This window comes from Chelonia mydas, chromosome 2 (assembly GCF_015237465.2).
Source record: "Chelonia mydas isolate rCheMyd1 chromosome 2, rCheMyd1.pri.v2, whole genome shotgun sequence".
NCBI classification, from domain to species: Eukaryota; Metazoa; Chordata; order Testudines; family Cheloniidae; genus Chelonia; species Chelonia mydas.
In genome coordinates this window covers 228,948,296-228,967,456 of record NC_057850.1, presented here as the reverse complement: position 1 = coordinate 228,967,456, position 19,161 = coordinate 228,948,296, and the positions used below count along the sequence as shown (strand labels likewise).

Sequence of the window (19,161 nt, the reverse complement as noted above, 5' to 3'; positions counted from 1 at the left end):
TCACTTCTTACTAAGTCTTAAGGCCCACTCTGTGTTCTTGGCCTGCATAGGGATCTGCGTGCACGGGTCTTACTTTCACAAAGCACCCCAGAAAAATCAATAGGTGCTCCCTGCAGGAGAAAAGGTGTGCAGTTGTAGAACCCTTTGCAGGATTGGGACCTGTGTGTGTATCCGTTTATTAATGTTGAATATTTTCTTGTAAAGTCTCTACGTTCCTGTTGTCTTTTAAAATGTAGCTCTTTTGCCATTAGCCTAACTGGCAATATGAACTATTTTATTAGCACAAATTTCTGTTCCTCCTCCTCCTGGAGTCCCACCAGCACCACCTCTCCTGATGGGCAGTACGATAGGTGAGACTTGTGTCAGCACTGGCGTGATTGCAGTTATTTGACATAATCAATAATAAACTCCTCCTAGTGGATTTATAGAAGCCGTTTGCCTTTTGTAGTGGGGTGTATGTGATCTGGTATAATCATCCATGTTCGTTTTTGTTTTGTTTTTGTTTTTTAACAAATCTAATCCCAACTAATTTCCTGTGGTTGAAAGCCTCTGAAGGTAAATAAATAAAATATGGAAAAAGTATATTAGTTGCTTTGAATCCTAATATTCCCACTAAAGCTAAGATCCAATTAACAATGTGAATTCAGCTTACGTGTAGTCCTTGTTCATGCATTCTTGAGTATGGGGGGGGACCCACGAAGTTCACCAATAAAGTACATTTAGTTTGAAAACAGTAGTAGGTAGAGTGGGGATTGTGCATATGGGGATTTCTCTTGTGAACTGATTGATTATGAAGGAAAATGTAAAAGGAAAAGCAGAAATGTCTGGCTCAGTGGCTTGGGTACAGTTCTGTGATCCTTCATGGACAGACAAAACTGGGAGACTTCAGGAATTCTCCTTCATGTGCCAATGAGAAGATACAAGTGACTTGCTTCCTGGTAGATTTGGGTGGGATGGTGAAGGAAATCCAATTTTCATTGCTCTTTGGTACTTTGAAGCACCTTGGATTCACAAGCATTAAAGTCATTAAGGGCCCTGTCAGTTTGTTTCCTCAAGCTGTGCAGCAAATGCCATGCATCGCTATTAGTAAGGGGTTTTGAGAGCATTACCTTAGAGAACTTTTAGGTCACCATCCCAACCAAGGACAATTGTCAGAATTCATTATCTTACCACAAAACTAACTTTAGAGGCTTTGACCCATATAATCCTTGTACACTTTCTCTTATCTGAAATGTTAAGTGAAAGTGACTTTGAATAGTGTTATATTAGTCTGTAAACTTTGTGTAGGGGTGTGTGTGTGCATATATGTTTGGTATGTTTTTACATGTATATGCATGTAGTATATTTTACTCCAATACTGTTACTACATCTGGAATCTGAGAAGAACTTGTACATTGGCAAAAAGAGTTCAAGCAACACAAGTCGCTCATCGGTTTGCATAGTGTGAAATTCTGATTTTTGTGATGCACACAAAGATGAAATCGTAAAAATGAAAAAAGATGGAACGTTTATTCATTATTAATCTGCAATACTGAGAATGTTGCAAATCAGATGTGAGGCAGGTAGGAATTGGTGTTGATCTCACAGAAGAATGCTGACACATCTTGTGTTGACTATTCTAGTTTGTTAATGCAAGTTCCCTATATGGAAGCACAGTTGTTAAACAGTAGAAATTATAAATGTGGAAAGTGTCCTAGAATCGTATCACTCTGATTTTTATGCTTGGTTGAGCACCCAACTTAAAAACTTTGTTCTGGTGGTGATGGTGTCTTTTTCTTAACCTACACAAATATGCTGTTTTTCTTTGGCTAGATTGAAGGCATCTGTTCCAGCATGCAAAAATGTTTGCTTTCAAGAAGATACGCAACCTTTTCAAAGTGTGCTTCTTTTTTGTTTAACAGGTAGTGCAACAACAAAAATTCAGTTAAATTAGGAAACAAGCCGATCCAACATTCTGTATAAGTGGGTTAAAATGCCTACAACATTTCAGAAAACATAAATGATACATCTTTTTATGAATGTTATTTATGTATTTTTACATGGCTGATAGCACAGGACTGGTATAACAAGGTGTTTCTTTTTTGTTTCGTTAATATCTCGCTGCTAACCTCAAGGTACTGGAGTGTTGGTTTCAAGTATTCACCGTGTTCTGTGTCTTTTTTTCTGTTTTCTGCATTCTGTCCTAAGTAATACTTGGCTTAAGTCTTCTTGTTGGTTCCTTTTGGCTACTGCTTTTCAGCTGCTCCTGGTTCAGCTCCTGGTTCCCAGTATGGCACAATGACCAGGCAAATTTCACGACACAACTCTACCACTTCTTCAGCATCTTCTAGTGGATACAGACGGAATCCCTCTGTGACTGCCCCATTTTCTGCTCAACCTCATGTTAATGGCGGGCCTCTCTATTCTCAAAACTCAAGTAAGCCTCTGCGCTTTGCCGTTATGCAGCAATCATGGAATGTTTTGTGTTGAATGATTTGAAGTATGATTTGTCTGTGATAGGCAACAGTCAGAATCCAAATGCTTTTTGGTTTTCTCCCTCTAATTGAGAAAAAAATAGCAAAAAGGTATACTTTGCCTCCTTTGAATTATACACAACACTTTTTCCTTAGAAAGTGATCAGGCAGTTAATGTAATGGGTAGCGCCAGGCTTACCTATTTAATTATAAGCAAATGTTAGTTAGCATTTCAGGGGTGCTGGGAGTGCTTTTGTGCACACAGTCAAAAAATATAAGCTCTTCTGAAGGGAGAACTGATCTGGTAGGACCTGGAATATTGGCTGTAGAGAGAGCTATTGTTTAAAACTGAACCATTAATATTTCAAATACATTATGAATGTTCCTGTTCTATTAAAAATTTAAATGATGAGGAGAAGAATTGTTGGCTGTCACTGTTAAATGTCTTACTGTCTGATACTGAGACCACAGGATAAAATAGCTGGAAATCATGTTCCTTGCATAGCATTAATATTACCTGCTTTCCTCTCTTACTTCATTTAGTAAATAACCACAGTATTGAGGGATTTCTCCAGTACTTGAGTTCCCTTTAAGCCTTTCACATCTCAGCACTAACTGCATGCTATCATGACTTAAAGAACTGATTAGGGGACAAATAAATCGTCAGTGTGTTTTTAAATGGTTTAAAAATTAGCATAGTCATTACTGAATCCCTTGTTATGTTTAAAATCTTGAATAAGAGGGGAATTATGAAAAGACTGACATGGAGTGAAGCAGAAAAACCTGTGGATGTACAGCTAGCATACCCTTGCACTCACACTTCTAGTGGAGTCATCTAGCCAGCAGAGCAAGGGCACAGATGCTCATACTACTTTTCCCATCCCAAGGCCCCCAGCTGTAGAAGTTCACCGCTACATCCCTTGCTCTGCCTTCCAAATGTCCAGCTTCTCCCCTCCCTCCCGCTCATCCCAAGCACCCCTTCCTCCAAATTCCTTACCTGAACGCGTGCCTTTCCAGAGTCACTCTCCACCTCCCCGTTACCCGAGTCTGAGGTGGTGGGGGAACAGGACACTGGTGGTTTGGTCTCTTCTCTGCGGCAAGCTCGTCACCTTCCCTGGCTTGTCCAGCTGGCTGCCTCCTGCTCCATGCTGGGGTCAGAGAAGCAGGCAGCAGAAGAGATGAGCCAGTTCCAGAGAGCAGCATTCCACCTGCCCACCAGGGCAGCCCCTAGCAGCAGGGTGCTGCAAAGCAGGACCTCCTACCTGACCAGCTGATTGGTTTAGCTGGGTGAAGTGGGGAAAGTGCTGACTGCTGAGCACTGCTGCACTTAAGCAGATTTGTTTGGTCTGCGCCTCTCTGCTGCCTCCCTCCCTCCACTCCAGGTGGGGGCCTGAAACTTGGGTAGCAAACCAGTGTTCCCCTTGCCCCTACTCTCAGCTAAATTATGGTCATGCGCGCACGTGCACACAACCCCAAGGTGGATTAATTATGCCATACTGCTTATCTCACATAGTTTCAAAGATACCTTTCTGCTACCTGTAACTTTTGCCACATCTCTGACATTTTTGCTCTTCAGTTCCAAGAGAATTGAGGAATGTCTTGGTGCTGCTCTCGCGTTATGTATGTGATATGTGAAAAACATTTAGATTAAGAACTTCCCCACTGATGTAGAGTTCATTTTCAATGAAAAACAGTTTTATGTACATGGAAAGCTCCTGGGATGGTCAACATTAGTTTAAATAAATAAATATCTTTACCTTCCTCTATTTCTCCTTGGCCCCTCAGACACACTCAGTCCCTTCATTTCCTCCACACACTTCACTGCAAAAATAATTCATTGTAATTAAGAGAAACTGTTCATTTTCAATAGAATCATAGAATATCAGGGTTGGAAGGGACCTCAGGAGGTCATCTAGTCCAACCCCCTGCTCAAAGCAGGACCAATCCCCAGTTTTTGCCCCAGATCCCTAAGTGGCCCCCTCAAGGATTGAACTCACAACCCAGGATTTAGCAGGCCAATGCACAAACCACTGACCTATCCCTCCCCCTGAGTGGTGTTCAGGTGCCAAAAACTGGATTTAATTTCTAAAATGGCTGAATTGCCTCAAATGTTATGTAACTGATTTTATTTTTGAAAATTTAGATTCTCAATACAATTTTTTGTTCAAATGCAAGTATAATCCCTTAATCTGGGTTGTATACAGTGCTTCAAAACACTCCAATTTTAGATTTTTTTAAAAGGTATTGTGATGGGCATATTTTTCACTTGAAACTATTTTCATCCACTTCCAAAATGGGTGATTTTAACATCGTTGTCTTGACGATACATCCAGTTTTTCCTGTTTTCCCCTGGGTTACACTTTCATGTTTAAAAACAGTAATTTATTTCTGTAAAATGTTTACTTCAGTTTTGTAAACAAATCTGCTTTCTTTTTCCCCTTTCACACTTCTACATTGATAAATTATAAGGGGGAAATGGTGGGTTTTGGAATGAACTAAATGCTGCCTTTATTCAGCAAACAATGTTAATTATGCCTTTGTTTTAAAACCATTGCTTGTTCAGAAGAATAGAACCTCTTTCAATTTTACGATTCCAATCAAATTACTCTGCTGAATTCACACCTCACAATTTTTTCATCTGTGGTTAAATGTAAATATTTTAAACCTGAAAAAATGGCTTAATTTATTAAATGAGTTGGTCTGTTTTTATTCTCTTGGAGATGTTACACCAGAACGGATATCTTTGATGGCAGTCTCAGCAGAGTTAAGGCTTAAACGTTAATGGAGCTGAACTACTCTGTCCCCGTCCAGCATGAGTCTGACACACTTTGGTTGGTCAGTGCAGGGGAGCTTGTGTTGCTACTGCCTTTGCTATTATATACCTACTTTATAAAGCGAGGACTTCAGTTTCTAGGCTCAGTCCTGTGCCTTTTTAATGAGCACTGACTGCACATACACACTTATAAAGAACACTAAACCCTTTGCTTAATAAAATGGATAGCTCAACAGAATACAGTTCAGAGGATGTGCATGCGTACATTTCAACTAATTGGATGAGAGTTCTGCATATGCATGGGAGGGCCAGTTGTACCATTGGAACCTATACCAGCCTTCTGATTGCTTGGTGGCTCGTATTTATAGAAGGCTTTAAAAAAATTGAAAACAAAACTTTATGCTGCTGGAAACCAATTTACAATTTTGTGTTTCAGCCAATGGGAGACCAGGTCTGTCTTGTAAACCAATAAAAATACAATAGATCCACAGTAGCATAGTAAATAATGAAGCACTTAAGTGACTATATATGGGATAAAATAATCATTGGTCATTTAGTATGAAATAATTCATAATAGTTGGAGTTGCAGGATTGTCTGCTCCTATAAATAAATCTTTGCTTTGCCTCAAATTTATATATTCACCATATGTGTCTGCTATTATGTAACAGCAGGAGACCACCATCCTTTAAAACCTTGTATATCATTAATATTTCTCTTTAAAGATAATCACAATTTTGGAGTAATCCCTTTTTTTAATATTGAGAGTAAGGAAGTTCTGTTTTGTGCAGTTTCTAGGTGCTACTGTAATACAAAGAATGTATCTAAAATGAGTGAAATCCTTCATTCTCATGTCCTCTGAACTATGAACATTCAGAATGGACTTTGCCTCTTAGATAAATATATTTTTCTTTCTTGAGTCACTGATTGGCTAAACATGAATTCAGCTTTAGCTTTGCTTTTGGGAAAACAAACTTGAAGAAGGTTCTTCTATGTGTGTTCTTGTTGTTCTTTGCATACTTTGTTTTGTGGTCCTCGTTACTGACAGCTGCTTTTGTTTGTTTCCTTTTTTTCCTTTATCTGTTTTACTTCCCCAATATGGTCTGTTGCTACCAGTTTCTATTGCTCCACCCCCTCCCCCTATGCCTCAGTTGACTCCACAGATACCTCTCACAGGCTTCGTGGCCAGGGTGCAGGAAAACAGTAAGTTTGTACAAGCTGAGCTGTCAAAGAGTAGAGCCTGTTTTCTTCTAGCATGCATGGCTGGCAAATCAGACTCTATTTTGTTTCCTTTTCAGAAGCTTTAATACCATCTTGCATTCTAGTGCCACTATGTTATTGGAGCTGAAGGGCACACTCTCCAATTTTTTATAACGTGCATGATTATTATTGACCCATTTAAGGTTTGAGCTGCAAATTTATGATAGAAGTAAAAATGTGAAATATGTGGCATCTGCTCAGTGTGGATGTAGAAATATATATTAGTTAAAAAAATTAATTTAGTGTTGCATCCTCTTGCCTACCACTAGTGATAATTACTTAGCTTGGATTAGAAAGGATTACATAGCCTTTTAAAATATGCACCTGTGTAATTGTTAACTCATAAATTGTAGCAGTTTGTTAGAAATTCATGTAGCCAAACAAAAGGAAAGGTGCGGTTTTACTATCTAATGCAAATAGAAGGAGTCTGGAGTTTGCCTCAATTCTTCCCTTTTCCTCCTGTTTTCTACAAGTGAAAACGTTCACTAGAATCTGGACATCTTCTGGAAAGTTGAGCAATGATAGTAACAAAGGAGCTGATCCTGAGAGGTGCGAAGTGCCTGCAATTTCCTATTAACAATGGATGCTCAGCATGTCTTGGGGGAGTGTTCAGGGTACTGATCCTGCAAGGAGCTGACTCCTTACAGGGTGCTGAGCACCCATAAGAATATTTGAGCAGTCAAGTTTTCACCTTCGCCTTGGGGATATTGTGCACTTTTCAGAATCAGGGCCAAGACAAGGGGCCCAGATGTTACAGTGAGTAGTGCGCTATAAATCTTGTATCGAGTAAAATAGATAGCATGGCACAAGTTTGCATTTAAAAACCTTTCCAAACCCCTTCTCTGTTATAGTGGGCTAGCAATTGCTAAAGATCAAGGTTACAAAATGTTAGAACCCCATTTTTACATGCTAATAACTTTCTGAAACATTTATCTTTTGGACTGAAATTTTCTATGCTTATAGTCCTCCTGAAGGTGAATCCTCTCCACCCAAAAAAACAAACAAACAAAACTTGTGTGTCTATAACCAAAGGAAGAGAATCTGAGCTCACTTTTTAACAGGCCTATGGCAAAAATGACTAAAGTTTGAAACCTGGCCTGGGAAGGGTGAACTTTCCCAATCAAAACTTTCCTCAGTCAAAATCCATTTTTTTAAAAATAGTGCATTGCATTTGAAAACTGGGTAGTGAGCATCCAGAGTGGAAAATGGAGTTCTAGGCAGTGGTGTAAAGTGATGCAAAGACTTCACTTTACAAAACTGGGTTTGAGTTTTGCCCAACTGCTGGGTTTTCACTTACCCACTCCCTAACAAACCCCATTAACAGTATGGCGCAAAAGCCACAGAGCAACTTGGATAGGCTGGACTTCCATGGCATGAGAGGTTCCCTTCCTTATGGATCATAAGGACTTGGAAAGTTGCTTCTTCTGTAGACTCCTAAACCCTTCTTCTGTGGCCCCTGAGAGAAATTCCACAAGACCTACTTTTTTTTTCCTGTGCCCTGTACTCCGACTGTGGGTATCTTCATAGAAGAGGATTTTATTGAGACTTCGTAATCCCTCTGTTACACAGACACAGCTGATATACTACAAGTAGGTGTGCTGCTGCTTTTTTTTTCCAATACAAGATTGGGTTATAGCAATCCCCACCCCTATCTCCACCTAAACAATAGCCGCAGCACAGGTGCAGGAAGTCACTGTGCCCTTACATTGTACACACCCAAGAGAGGGTTTGAATTTGAAATCTGGATCTGAAACCATTTAAATGTTAATACTGAGAACAGGCAACTTCTTCCCTTCCTCCTCTCCCATTTTATTTTTTAAAAGAAAAATAAATGCAACAAAACAAAGTTAATACCACTTTACAGTTGCCCAGTTAAAATCATTGAGGAAGTGTAAAGGTTAAATTTCCAAGAACAGGGTTTACTCCACTTAGTAGCACATATATAGTACTTTCTGTTCCCATTAAATGTGAAGTTGAATTTGTATGTTTTAGGAGAAACATTTAAAACAGACTTCTATGCTGCAGCCAAATGGGTGTATCTGTTGGCACTTTCACTTAGCATTTCCTGACACTTTTTTTTTAAATAAGCAACCTTATTGTTGAATTAACATACTTTTGCAGTTAATAAGATAAGGCATTTTCATTGGTTGAAACAGGACAAGAATTGATGAGCATGATTAAATACAACAAAATCCAAAATGCTCAGAGATGGAAATTGTGGGAGAATGTTAAATCTGAATTGGAAATAAATTTGTGAAATGTGTGCCCAAGATACTGTATGAAACAGATCCAATTCCTATATTGTTTCATTTATTTGTGTGTGAATGTTTCTGTGTCAAGTGAATTGGGTCAATACGCTATGTCTATTAGCAAATCATATTTCACTGTGCAGACAATGACACCTACAAGACATTACTCTCTCATAGAATAAAATGTTTAGTTTTGGAAACAGTCCGATTCACGAGAGTAGCATAAGTGGAGGTTTATCTGGGAGAAGAACCACTAATGGCTTGGAGGTGAGGAGTAAGGAGGTCTTTAAGAATTTTTTTTTAAATTTGTGGGGACACACACACACACACACACACACACACCCCCTTCACTCATGATCACCATGTTGTCCCTCCCTGTCCTTTATTTCCTTGTTACCATTAGCATATTACACTATAAATGTACGGCTGTACAACGCTATGGTTGAGGCATAATATCGTGGAGCTGTCGTTTCACCAGCTTTGTCCTAAGTTAAACAAGGTCAGACTGGGATGGTACTAGGACTGGAGACGGCCAAGGAACTTCAGTGATGTTGGTGATTCAATGGGTGGCACTGATCCAGTGCCCTCAGAACAGTGCAGTGGAACATGATGCAACTAGTGGTGCTATAAGGTGAAATTTCAAAACAAGGCCCAGGCACTTGTATGGAATTATTACACTTTTTTATGCTAACTCTGGTGTTCTGCTCAGGATCTGGTCCATCAATTATATTACTCCTAACTAATTATTTCTGTAGGAGGGATGCCAAATATATGGCACATGGCTGAATCTGTCCAGTGGGGCCCCAATGCTCATGAAAAGGATTTGTCCCACAGCTGCTTGGCTGCAGCTTGGTCACAGGAACTGAAAGGAAATCTGAGTGGAAGGAGGGAGTTCCTGCCAGACTGGGCACAGGTTCCATCGCTGAGCCACTCAGTCAAGGCTCAGAGCAGAGGCTTTCCACCCTCTCTCTGTGCAGCTGCCGCCAGCATGCTGGGCTCAGAACTTTATCTGGATACAGTGTGTTTCATTTTTTATTCTAAACGGTCATGTAGATTGTTGTGCATTGTTAAATAGCTGTCATACTCCTCCACAGAGGGGACTGCATATGAAGATTTGATTGGATACAGATAGATCTTGGCCTCTATCCTGGTTGGCAGGATGATCAGTAGCAGGGAGTGAATGGGGAAGGTGTAATGAAATGTTTCGCATTGCAGTGGGAAGGCAGAGGGGCTAAAATGAGGGGTTTGACCTAGAGAGCAGTTGGGAGATGTCTGTTGCCCATATATAGAGGTTAAAGGCCATATATTGTGGCCTTTCCTATGAATGGGGAAGATGGATCTCCAGCCCTTATTTGCCGGCTGGATGAGAGTTTTTAAGCCAGTGTTTAGAAAAAAGTTACTCGCCTTCTCTTAACTGTTCTTCGAGATGTGGTGGTCATGTCCATTCCAATCAGGTGTGTGGGCGCCATGTGCACAGTTGTTGGAAAACTTTCCCTTAGCAGCTCCTGTTGGGTTAGCTGTGGAGCCCTCTGGAGTGGCGCCTTCGTGGCTCTCAATATACGACCCTGCCGACCCGGCCCCTCCTCAGTTCCTTCTTACCACAAGTGACGGTCGTTGGAACTGCTGTCGCTTGCTTAGCAAGTGCTTCCCTTAGCGTTCTTTCATATAGTTAGCTTAGTCTAGTTTAGTTGTTAGTATATATATTGTGTATATAGTGAGGTTTGGGAGCAGAGATTCCACAACCCCCCCCACCCCCCTTTAGCCCAAGGCTTTAAACCTTGCAGAACCTGCAGCAAGCCTATGCCAACAAGGGACCCCCATGACTCATGTCTGGGAGAGGCGCACTAGATAGAAAGGTGCAAGATCTGCAGGGCTTTCCGCCCCAGAATTAAAGAGGAGCGAGATTTCCAATTGAAGCAGCTGCTCATGGAATCCGCCCTTCGTCCCCAGTCTGCTGCGGACTGCCAGGACCCCGCACTGAGCGCGTCCGTATGGAGTGCCCCGGCATCAGTACATGACATGGTGCCGAGGAGGGACTCTAGTCTAAGAGACCCTCGGCACCGGCATTCTCTGACACCACAGGATGCACAGACAATCCAGCACCGCTCACATTCACCAGTGCCATACCAGCGGCATAGAAAAGCCGACGGGGGCACTCCCCGGCACAGAGAACAGCGGGACCTGCAGGTGTGTGTGGATATCAGGGGTTTGGGGGCAGAAGTCTGTGGCCTGTATGGCAAAGGTTCTTGAGGAGGGTAGGGAGAGCTGCTGTACAGTTCTTGACTGATATTTTTCCATTCTGAATATTGGTGATTAATGTGAGATAGATGGGTTTGAACAATAATTTGTACTTCCATTTTTTCCTTTCTCCCTATCCCAAAGCCACTAGTAATTGTGCTGATATGGGAATCTCTTTAGAGAGCTGATATTTTGAATTATGCATTTAATTCCTCATGTATCTCCCCTGAGAGCAATGGCTGCCTATCCTCAGTTTACATTAATTCACTAATTGAATCCAGGGCATGTGCTCATAGACTATCCTGTAAAATAAGGGTCTGTACAAAGCTTTTCCTCTGAACGTGTATTATTCTGTTTTCTCTTACCTCGTCAAATCTGATATACTAATGACTTCCCTCCCTTCTTGTCCTACACCAGATTTTGTAAAAAGATAATTCTCAAAATAAGACAGAAGCAAATAAATTAGTGCTCAGAATAACAGAAATGAAGTATATACAAAATGCATTAACAGGATTTGCAAAACCATGTCAAACCACTGATTCATCATGGTGCCCAATTACCTCCTGGTTCTGAGGATGCCTGTCATCCCCTTGCACGTGTGTATATTGCATCTAGTCACTTGTCATACATGGAGATGGGGCAAAAATCCTTTCTATCTGTTGGCAATCAGCTTATGCCCCAGGAGCATGTGCTTTGACTCTAGTAGCATTTATACATAGATTTGACCACTAATAACATAGTTGTGTTTTGTAGCTTTAACATGTAAAGCCTTTGTTTCTAAGCCGTGCATGGTATTCTAGTGCATGCTATGTCTTTCTCTACAATGCACAGCCTAAGGTTAAATGACTGTTTCTGATGCAAATCTTCAAAACTTCTTTAGTTGCGGATAGTCCAACTCCTCCACCACCACCACCTCCAGATGAGATGCCTATGTTTGATGATTCTCCTCCTCCTCCCCCACCTCCCCCTGTGGATTATGAGGATGAGGAAGCTGCAGTAGTGCAGTACAGTGATCCGTATGCAGATGGAGACCCTGCTTGGGCCCCTAAAAACTATATTGAGAAAGGTAAGAGATCAATCCATACATTGACATGGTGGCAATACATAACTGCAATTTGACTTGTAGGTTCTGAAAGGAAATCAAAATCTCCCTGCTCAATCCAAATTTATAACCATTCTTCTCAGTGGCTGTGCCCAGTGTAACAAATCTAGCCTTTGATACACTCACACTGGAATGAAGTGGATAAGTAATCCATCATTACAAGAAATAGCTATAAATTAGATTTCATTCATCTTGTTTGTTAAACAATTAGACCAGCAATGGCTGCGTTGGCCCTACTGGATGTCTGTCCAGAAATAACTTCATTGAGAGACCAGTGGGGCCAAAAAGCCTGATCGTGGGTTTTTTCCCTTGTTGTTGAATAAATGAGATAACAAAGGTAGCTTATGTTAGCCTTTTAACAATAAAATATAGTGATTTTGTTTGAGAAATGCCTTAGAGTATTTTAAATCCTATTTGCATATGGAACTCCTGAGCTCATTTGTAAGACTCGTAACGTTTGTTTCTGCAAATAACTGACAAGCCAAATTCCTAGCTGTAGGGTCAGTCTATGCTAAGAAAATAACCAGTTTGTGACAACTGCCAGCAACAGGTTTCCTGTGACCTGGTGTTTAAAATGATTTGACTGCCACCATAGAAAGGGGAAATGTTTCACAGTTAGGGAAAATGTGATAGTGATCGATTGGAGCTGGAAGTAACAGTTAAACTATTATGTTCCATCTTCATTAGTTGCTAAACTGTTTTCAGCACCAGCTTATAGACATCTGAGTGATGCCAACATAGGTTCATTTTACTAATGTGCCCAGACCGTAAGTCACTCCCTTCTCCGGATATCTGCCACATGTACGCTCTTGGAACTGACTAAGGAGCATGAAACTGATCAGTGGTACCACTGTAATTACTCACTGTGGAAAGTTTTTCTTCAACCTGCCCTCTGCCCCCAACACAAATCCATCTTGCATCCATTAAAAACTACATTTAAGGTTGAAATGTCAAGCACTCTACACTTAGAAAATGCCAGAATTCAGGCTTCTTGTGCAACACTAATTTGGCCCTCTTGTGCATGTGGCTTGTCTTCATTTACATAATCATACTATTTTTTCCATAGGACCCCTGCCTCACTGAATGTACAGGATGAAACGTGCTCACTGAATCAGCACTTCTTCCACGGTTGTATGCTAAGCATTCAATGTGGCGCCCCAGGCATTATTTGCTATGCACCCTCCAAACACTGAACTGAATACAGAATTGTTAATTTTCCTCAGTGGCTTCTCTTTGGTGCTCACATCTTAGTTCTTGACACACCATTAATTATATCTTCAGTACCCCTGTAAGATGGTGCTATTATCTCCATTTTATACAGGGGGAAATGAGGCAAAGATTAAAGTAAGAAGGGTCCACTAAATTTAGGTACACAATTTGAAAAGCATAAGGCCTTATTTTTCGGAGTACTTAGCATTTTATAGCGCTTTACATGTTCCAAACACCGCTCCCATTGACTTCAATTGCAGTTGAGTGCGCAGCACTTCCATAAATCAAACACTAGCGTCCACTTTAAGCGCCCAGAAAGTGAGGAACACAGTGGCCACTTGTCAAAACTTTGGTTTACGCGTCTTGCCTAACATCACATAGGAACTCGGTGGCAGAGGCAGTGATAGAAGGAATCTAATTCTATAGAGCAGCATTCAACAATCTTAACCACCAGACCCTCCTCTCTTTGATGCAGTTTCTTTCCTCATGTGCTACATACCTTCCAACTTTCGCAGCAGTTGAGGCAGAGGTCCAAAGAGCCAACAACCTTGATTTATTACCAGAGCACAGTTCAGCCTGCGCCCTGAAGGTCCTATGGAAAAATATAGTATGTGGTCATGTGTTTAAAAATTATTAAAATGTAAATCGGGGGCCAATTTAAGGTTGTATAGGGAACCTCAATTCTGGAATTTCCTAATTCTTGAGTGATTGCAACCTTAATTTATTTGAGCTAAAAATCTCCTAAATTAAAATAATTCATCTTAGAACTAAATTCACCACCACAGGAGTAATCTGCAGGGCTTGGAAACTTTAGATCCACAGCACTGTCATATGCTGCTTACGATAAGTGGAAGCTGTTAAAAGGCATATCTTTAGGATTTTCACTAAAAGCTATACTACATAAACATGGCCAGCATTTAGTGAATAGCTAATTTTATCCTTGGTAAGGTTCTACTCTACACAACTATATAAATAGTACCTTAACAGATGTGTATTTCAGGTTATATCTCCTGTGACAAACCGTGTTGTGGCTACAAGGCTAACAGTTTACACTTTTTTTTTTACACCTCAGTGAACTGGATTCTGTTCCTTTTCATGCATCTCAAACATTTTCTATGTTCTACATTCCAATCAGTTACACCTGTGGAAGCCAAAAGTTTAATTGATGGCCTAACTGGACCTGTACACCACCTTTACTAGTGGTGATGTTATGAGGAAAATCTATGTTGACTCTCCAGATTTCATGTTGAAGGGGTGGGGGAGATGACTTTCCTGTATCTAATGTGCTCAGTTTACAAGTAATCACTGAGACCAACACTGAAAACCCTGAGATGTCCTTACTAGTCACTTTAAAAATGAGACCTGCACTTCAAAATGCTGTGTATTGTGTAATAGTACATGCCAAACTAATTTGTCTGACTCTTTTCATCCCTAGTTGTTGCTATATATGACTACACAAAGGATAAGGATGATGAGCTGTCATTTATGGAAGGTGCAATCATTTATGTGATAAAGAAGAATGATGATGGGTGGTATGAAGGAGTTTGCAATCGAGTGACTGGCCTGTTCCCTGGGAATTATGTTGAATCAATCATGCACTATGCTGATTAGAATCTTTGCTTTTTAAGTTGGGTCTTGTATTCAATCATACCATGATTATTTACAAGAGGGAACTAAAGGTTAACAATTGTCTTAATACACTTTAAAAAAAAATGTGCCCATCTTTTCAGGCTATACTGTTTTAATGGTATGATTGAAGAATGTCCATCTCCATAAGCATAAATCTTTGGAGACAGGTTTGTCTTACCTGATAGCGATTTGTAAAACAAGCAACTGTCTTCTTACTGGTTATGCTTATTTACTTACGCATTGTTAATTTTATGACCAGCCTAAATATTCTTGGGAAGTAGGGTATAATATTTAATGAACCATGATTCAGATTGTGCCATTACATTTTTCAGTGCAGCATGGTAACTAACATTAAGTTAGACTAACATTAAAATCTGGGTGAAAAGTTTAATGTCAGTGCTGGTCATATTACTTTTTGTTAGACTCTTGCTCATTCTTGAACTATAATTGTTTAAAGCATGCATACGAACTTATGTATTGAAATATACTTTTTTAAAAATCCAAGATGCTTCCAATTTGTTGTAAACTTTACCTGGAGTACTCACTAAAATCTATTATAATGAATTGCTTGAGTCTCTAAGGTGTCCATGTGAATCAAAAATGGGTGGTCTTATGTATGTGTAATTTGTACCAAGTTTTTTTAATGAGTAAATTTGCATTACAACTTTTCCATTCATAAATATATAAGTGGAACCAAAGGTCTTGTCCATTACTTTGTCAGCACTTCTAATTGCTTGGCCAAATCAGTCAATTTATGATTGTGTTATCACTAGCAATGTACTAAACTAAGTACAAGTGTTGTAGCCTTATTTTTAACATTGACATTAGTGGGCAAATATATAAAACCTGAAAATTATCCACTTACCACAAACTTCTTTCAAAATTAACTTGTGTAAAGGGTTCGAGTACTGCTAAAATTAAGTACTTGAAAAAGGATTCTCAACTGAGTGTTGAACTCACTGTAATTTAATAATTTATTTCAGTTTTCCTGCAACTGACATTACTAAATACAAACTGTGTGCTGGACCAACAGGAGAAATTTTGTATGTTTGAAGCTGATAATACACCAAATAAGCGTCAGAGCTAGCAGTCATACAGAAAGAGGGGACAGACATTCACAGCCTGTTTATTATTGGAAAATGACAAATGCATTTTGCCTCTCCACGGCATTATGGGAATTTGGGCAAAAAGTCAGATGGGATGTTCACCTCAGTTTATACAAAACTGTAATGCTTGGCTTATCTGAAGTAGAGTATGCAGTAAAGATTTGTTTTGGACTTCAAAGTGCTAAAAGACTAGCAGCTGGAAGCTTGATTGGTTGCTGCATTTTTTTTCTAGTGTAAAATTAGAAATATTGAAACTTCCCCACCTTCCTCCCTAAAATCATTGTAACTTCCAAATGCTTTCTGCTTTAACTGTTAATCTCACCTTCTGAAAAATTAGCAACCGATAATTTACCTGTATTTTCTTTATAAATTGGAAAGTCTTCACTTAATTTGTATATAACTTGTTAAAGTTTATGTACAGTCTTTTATAATAAACCATTCTCCTATGTAACATTTTGGGTACTTTTGAAGTTTAACACACACAGCTTGGAAAGCAATCAAACCATGGTTTCGCAGTAAACCTTAACATTAAATATTACTGTAAGTGTGAAGTGATATTTGGAACCCATTAATTTTAACTGATCTTTATTCTCATTGTGGCCTTATACATCAATATTAAGTGTAAACAATACTTCCCCACAACAAACACCCTTATTAAAACACAATTAGACAATTAGCACAATAAGATTGATTTTTTCATAGTTGTATGGCTTCCCTCAAACATCTTCATAAACTTAAAGTATATTAATTTCAGAAAATATTTTATAAAAATATTTTTTGGTAACCAGCACTGGAAGCAAACCACGATGTTTTGAAGTGTAGTTTTGTAGGCACAGTCTGGTAAGTAGCTGCCAGAATTAGTGGAAGAAGGTGTATCACTTGTCCCGGGTGAGTACAGTTTCTGTAAGCTGAATGAGGGCATCTCTTTCAGGGGATGGCCGGAGTTTACTAATCTCTTTCATCGCTTCATGGCAGTAGCGTTGGGCGAGGTAGGTTGTTTGCTGTACACCATCACTCTTTAAGGAAAAAAAATTAAATAAGGTAATACATAGTAGTAGTAATTATTTCCATTGCTACATGTAAAACAAAGCAGTGCTGTTGGAAGTGAGTTAGTGTCTTAGGGCTTGGCTACACTTGTGAGTTAGAGCGCATTAAAGCGCCCTAGCTCACGGGCAAGGCATGTAGAGCACTCTGACTCCACAGCTAGAGTACTTTACTGTGGTGAGAAGATTAATGCTTGCTGTGTCTTGGCTGAAACACCCAGAGGTCAGCGTGAATGAGGGGTTGCATTCCTGTGCTCTGATCAGCCTCTGGAAATGTCCCATAATTCCCTTAAATCAAGTGGCCACTCTTGTTTTTGAATTGCTGCAGGAATGCAGATATGCCCTTTGAAAGCTCCCTTTCTGACAGCCCGCTGCTTATCTGCTCCAAGACAAAGCAACCATTAGTGTGGAATTCTGTGTGTGTGTGTGTGTGAGAGAGAGAGAGAGAGAGGGAGGCAGGGGCGTCTGCTGCTGTCTGAACTTACAAGACACCATGCTGACATGCTCTCAGCCCCCCCCCCCCAAAACCCACATACATTCCACCACCCCCATTTGAAAAGCACATTGCAGTCACTTGCATGCTGGGATAGCTGCCCATAATGCACTGCTCCCAATGTTGCTGCAAGTGTGGCTATGCCAGTTCGCTTGAAGCTATCAGCGTGGACAGACTGCAGTGCTTTCCCTCCCGCACTCTCCGAAGGCTGGTTTAACTCAAAGTGCTCTACATCTGCAAGTGTAGCCATGCCCTTAAGCCCTCTACATTTGCTCTAGTCACAGACTGGATTTGAATCAGCAAGCAAGAAAACTTGATTTTAATCTTGTTTTACATTTACACTTCAATTATTTTCCTGAAGAAAGGTTGATTTCATTCATATAATCTGGTACTACTTGCTAACCAGGATACAGTCTACTTAATATAATTGCTTAAGTGGGTATAACATAAGATCAGATTCTTGATTTTAACTTTTGATTAGAAATGGGCCAATGGTACATTTTAGAGGTGACTAATTTTTGAACTCATGACTTGTCAAGTTGCATTTGAGTGGAAATTGGGATTCAAATGCACAAACAGTAATTGTTTCTCATTGTTAAACTACCTTTAAATGTGCAGCATAAAGACAAAACATTTTGCATTTAAAACTGATTTATTAAACAGGAATATCTGGTTAGTGAATTAAACTGAGTACTTCTGGTCATTCACGTCCTATGCAAATGTCCAAATGCTGCAAGTTTAAATTTGACAGATGTATTCTCATTACACAATACTCTACCTCTAAAATCTTAGTTTCTAATGTTAGACCATTAAACTGGAAATCTTTTAGCAGGGCCAGATTTAAACTAATAAGCAATGCAGGCTCTCTTGACTGTACCTATGTTTTTTGTACCCCTTAAACATAGCTACTGTTCAATACCAGGAACTGAGTTCTTGGAATCTGACCCTCTTGGATCCAGTGCATTAACTATTACAGAGGTATTGCCGCATCTATCTAATCCAGTAACTTACCTCTCCTCTCTTCCTCTTAAGTACTGTGCCAGCAAGCTTTTTTCACCCCAGGAACCAGCAAAGTTTGAATACGTGTGCAACTATCTTTTGATTACATCCTGTAGTTCAGTGTTCTCAACCTTTCTAGACTATTTTATCCCTTTCATAAGTCTGATCTGTTTTGCATACCAAGTTTCACCTCATTTAAATGACTTACTTATAAAGTCCCAGCCCACTATTACTGAAATAGTTTACTTTCTCATTTTGTTTGTACTGACTTTAATAGTGCTTTAGGTAGCCTCTTATAAAACTAGGCAAATATCTAGATGAGTTAATGCACCCCTGGAAGACCTCTGTGTACCCTCAGGGGTATGGGTAGTCCTGGTTGAGAACCACTCCTAGAGTTACATGCTTTAAAAAAAAATACAGCCCTGCCATCTGTGGCTAATTCATGCAATGAATTCTAGATTGCCTCTAGCTGCTACACTAATTTGAAGAATTAAATATATTTATACTTCATACTAGTCTTACCTGAAGTACATATTGCCGAGCACGTTCAACATCACCTGGCAAACTGAATCTCCTCATGATCATAGCATTCATTTCTGGAAACTAAGC

General features: G+C 39.8%; 2 protein-coding genes across 23 annotated transcripts in view; one reads left to right on the top strand and one right to left on the bottom strand.

Annotated features, from left to right (window-relative positions):
- Positions 1–16,468, top strand: part of ABI1 (abl interactor 1) — a 129,249-nt gene extending 112,781 nt beyond the window's left edge. For 4 of the 15 annotated variants that reach the window (XM_037890877.2, XM_037890873.2, XM_037890874.2 and 1 more), the window contains 5 exons: positions 282–350; positions 2,240–2,416; positions 6,341–6,427; positions 11,852–12,037; positions 14,718–15,609. In XM_037890877.2, the coding sequence (XP_037746805.1) occupies positions 282–350; positions 2,240–2,416; positions 6,341–6,427; positions 11,852–12,037; positions 14,718–14,893 (695 nt within the window). In that variant the 3' untranslated portion in view covers positions 14,894–15,609. Of the gene's footprint in view, positions 1–281; positions 351–2,239; positions 2,417–6,340; positions 6,428–11,851; positions 12,038–14,717 lie in introns of all 15 variants that reach the window. The other 11 variants (XM_007058487.4, XM_037890875.2, XM_043541366.1 and 8 more) reach the window with 6 other exon arrangements.
- Positions 16,469–16,585: 117 nt separating this feature from the next.
- PDSS1 (decaprenyl diphosphate synthase subunit 1) overlaps positions 16,586–19,161 on the bottom strand; it is a 39,166-nt gene continuing 36,590 nt past the window's right edge. For all 8 annotated transcript variants that reach the window (XM_037890883.2, XM_037890885.2, XM_043541369.1 and 5 more), the window contains 2 exons: positions 19,075–19,155; positions 16,586–17,033 (listed from right to left, as the gene is read on the bottom strand). In XM_037890883.2, the coding sequence (XP_037746811.1) occupies positions 16,893–17,033; positions 19,075–19,155 (222 nt within the window). In that variant the 3' untranslated portion in view covers positions 16,586–16,892. The remainder of the gene's footprint in view (positions 17,034–19,074; positions 19,156–19,161) is intronic.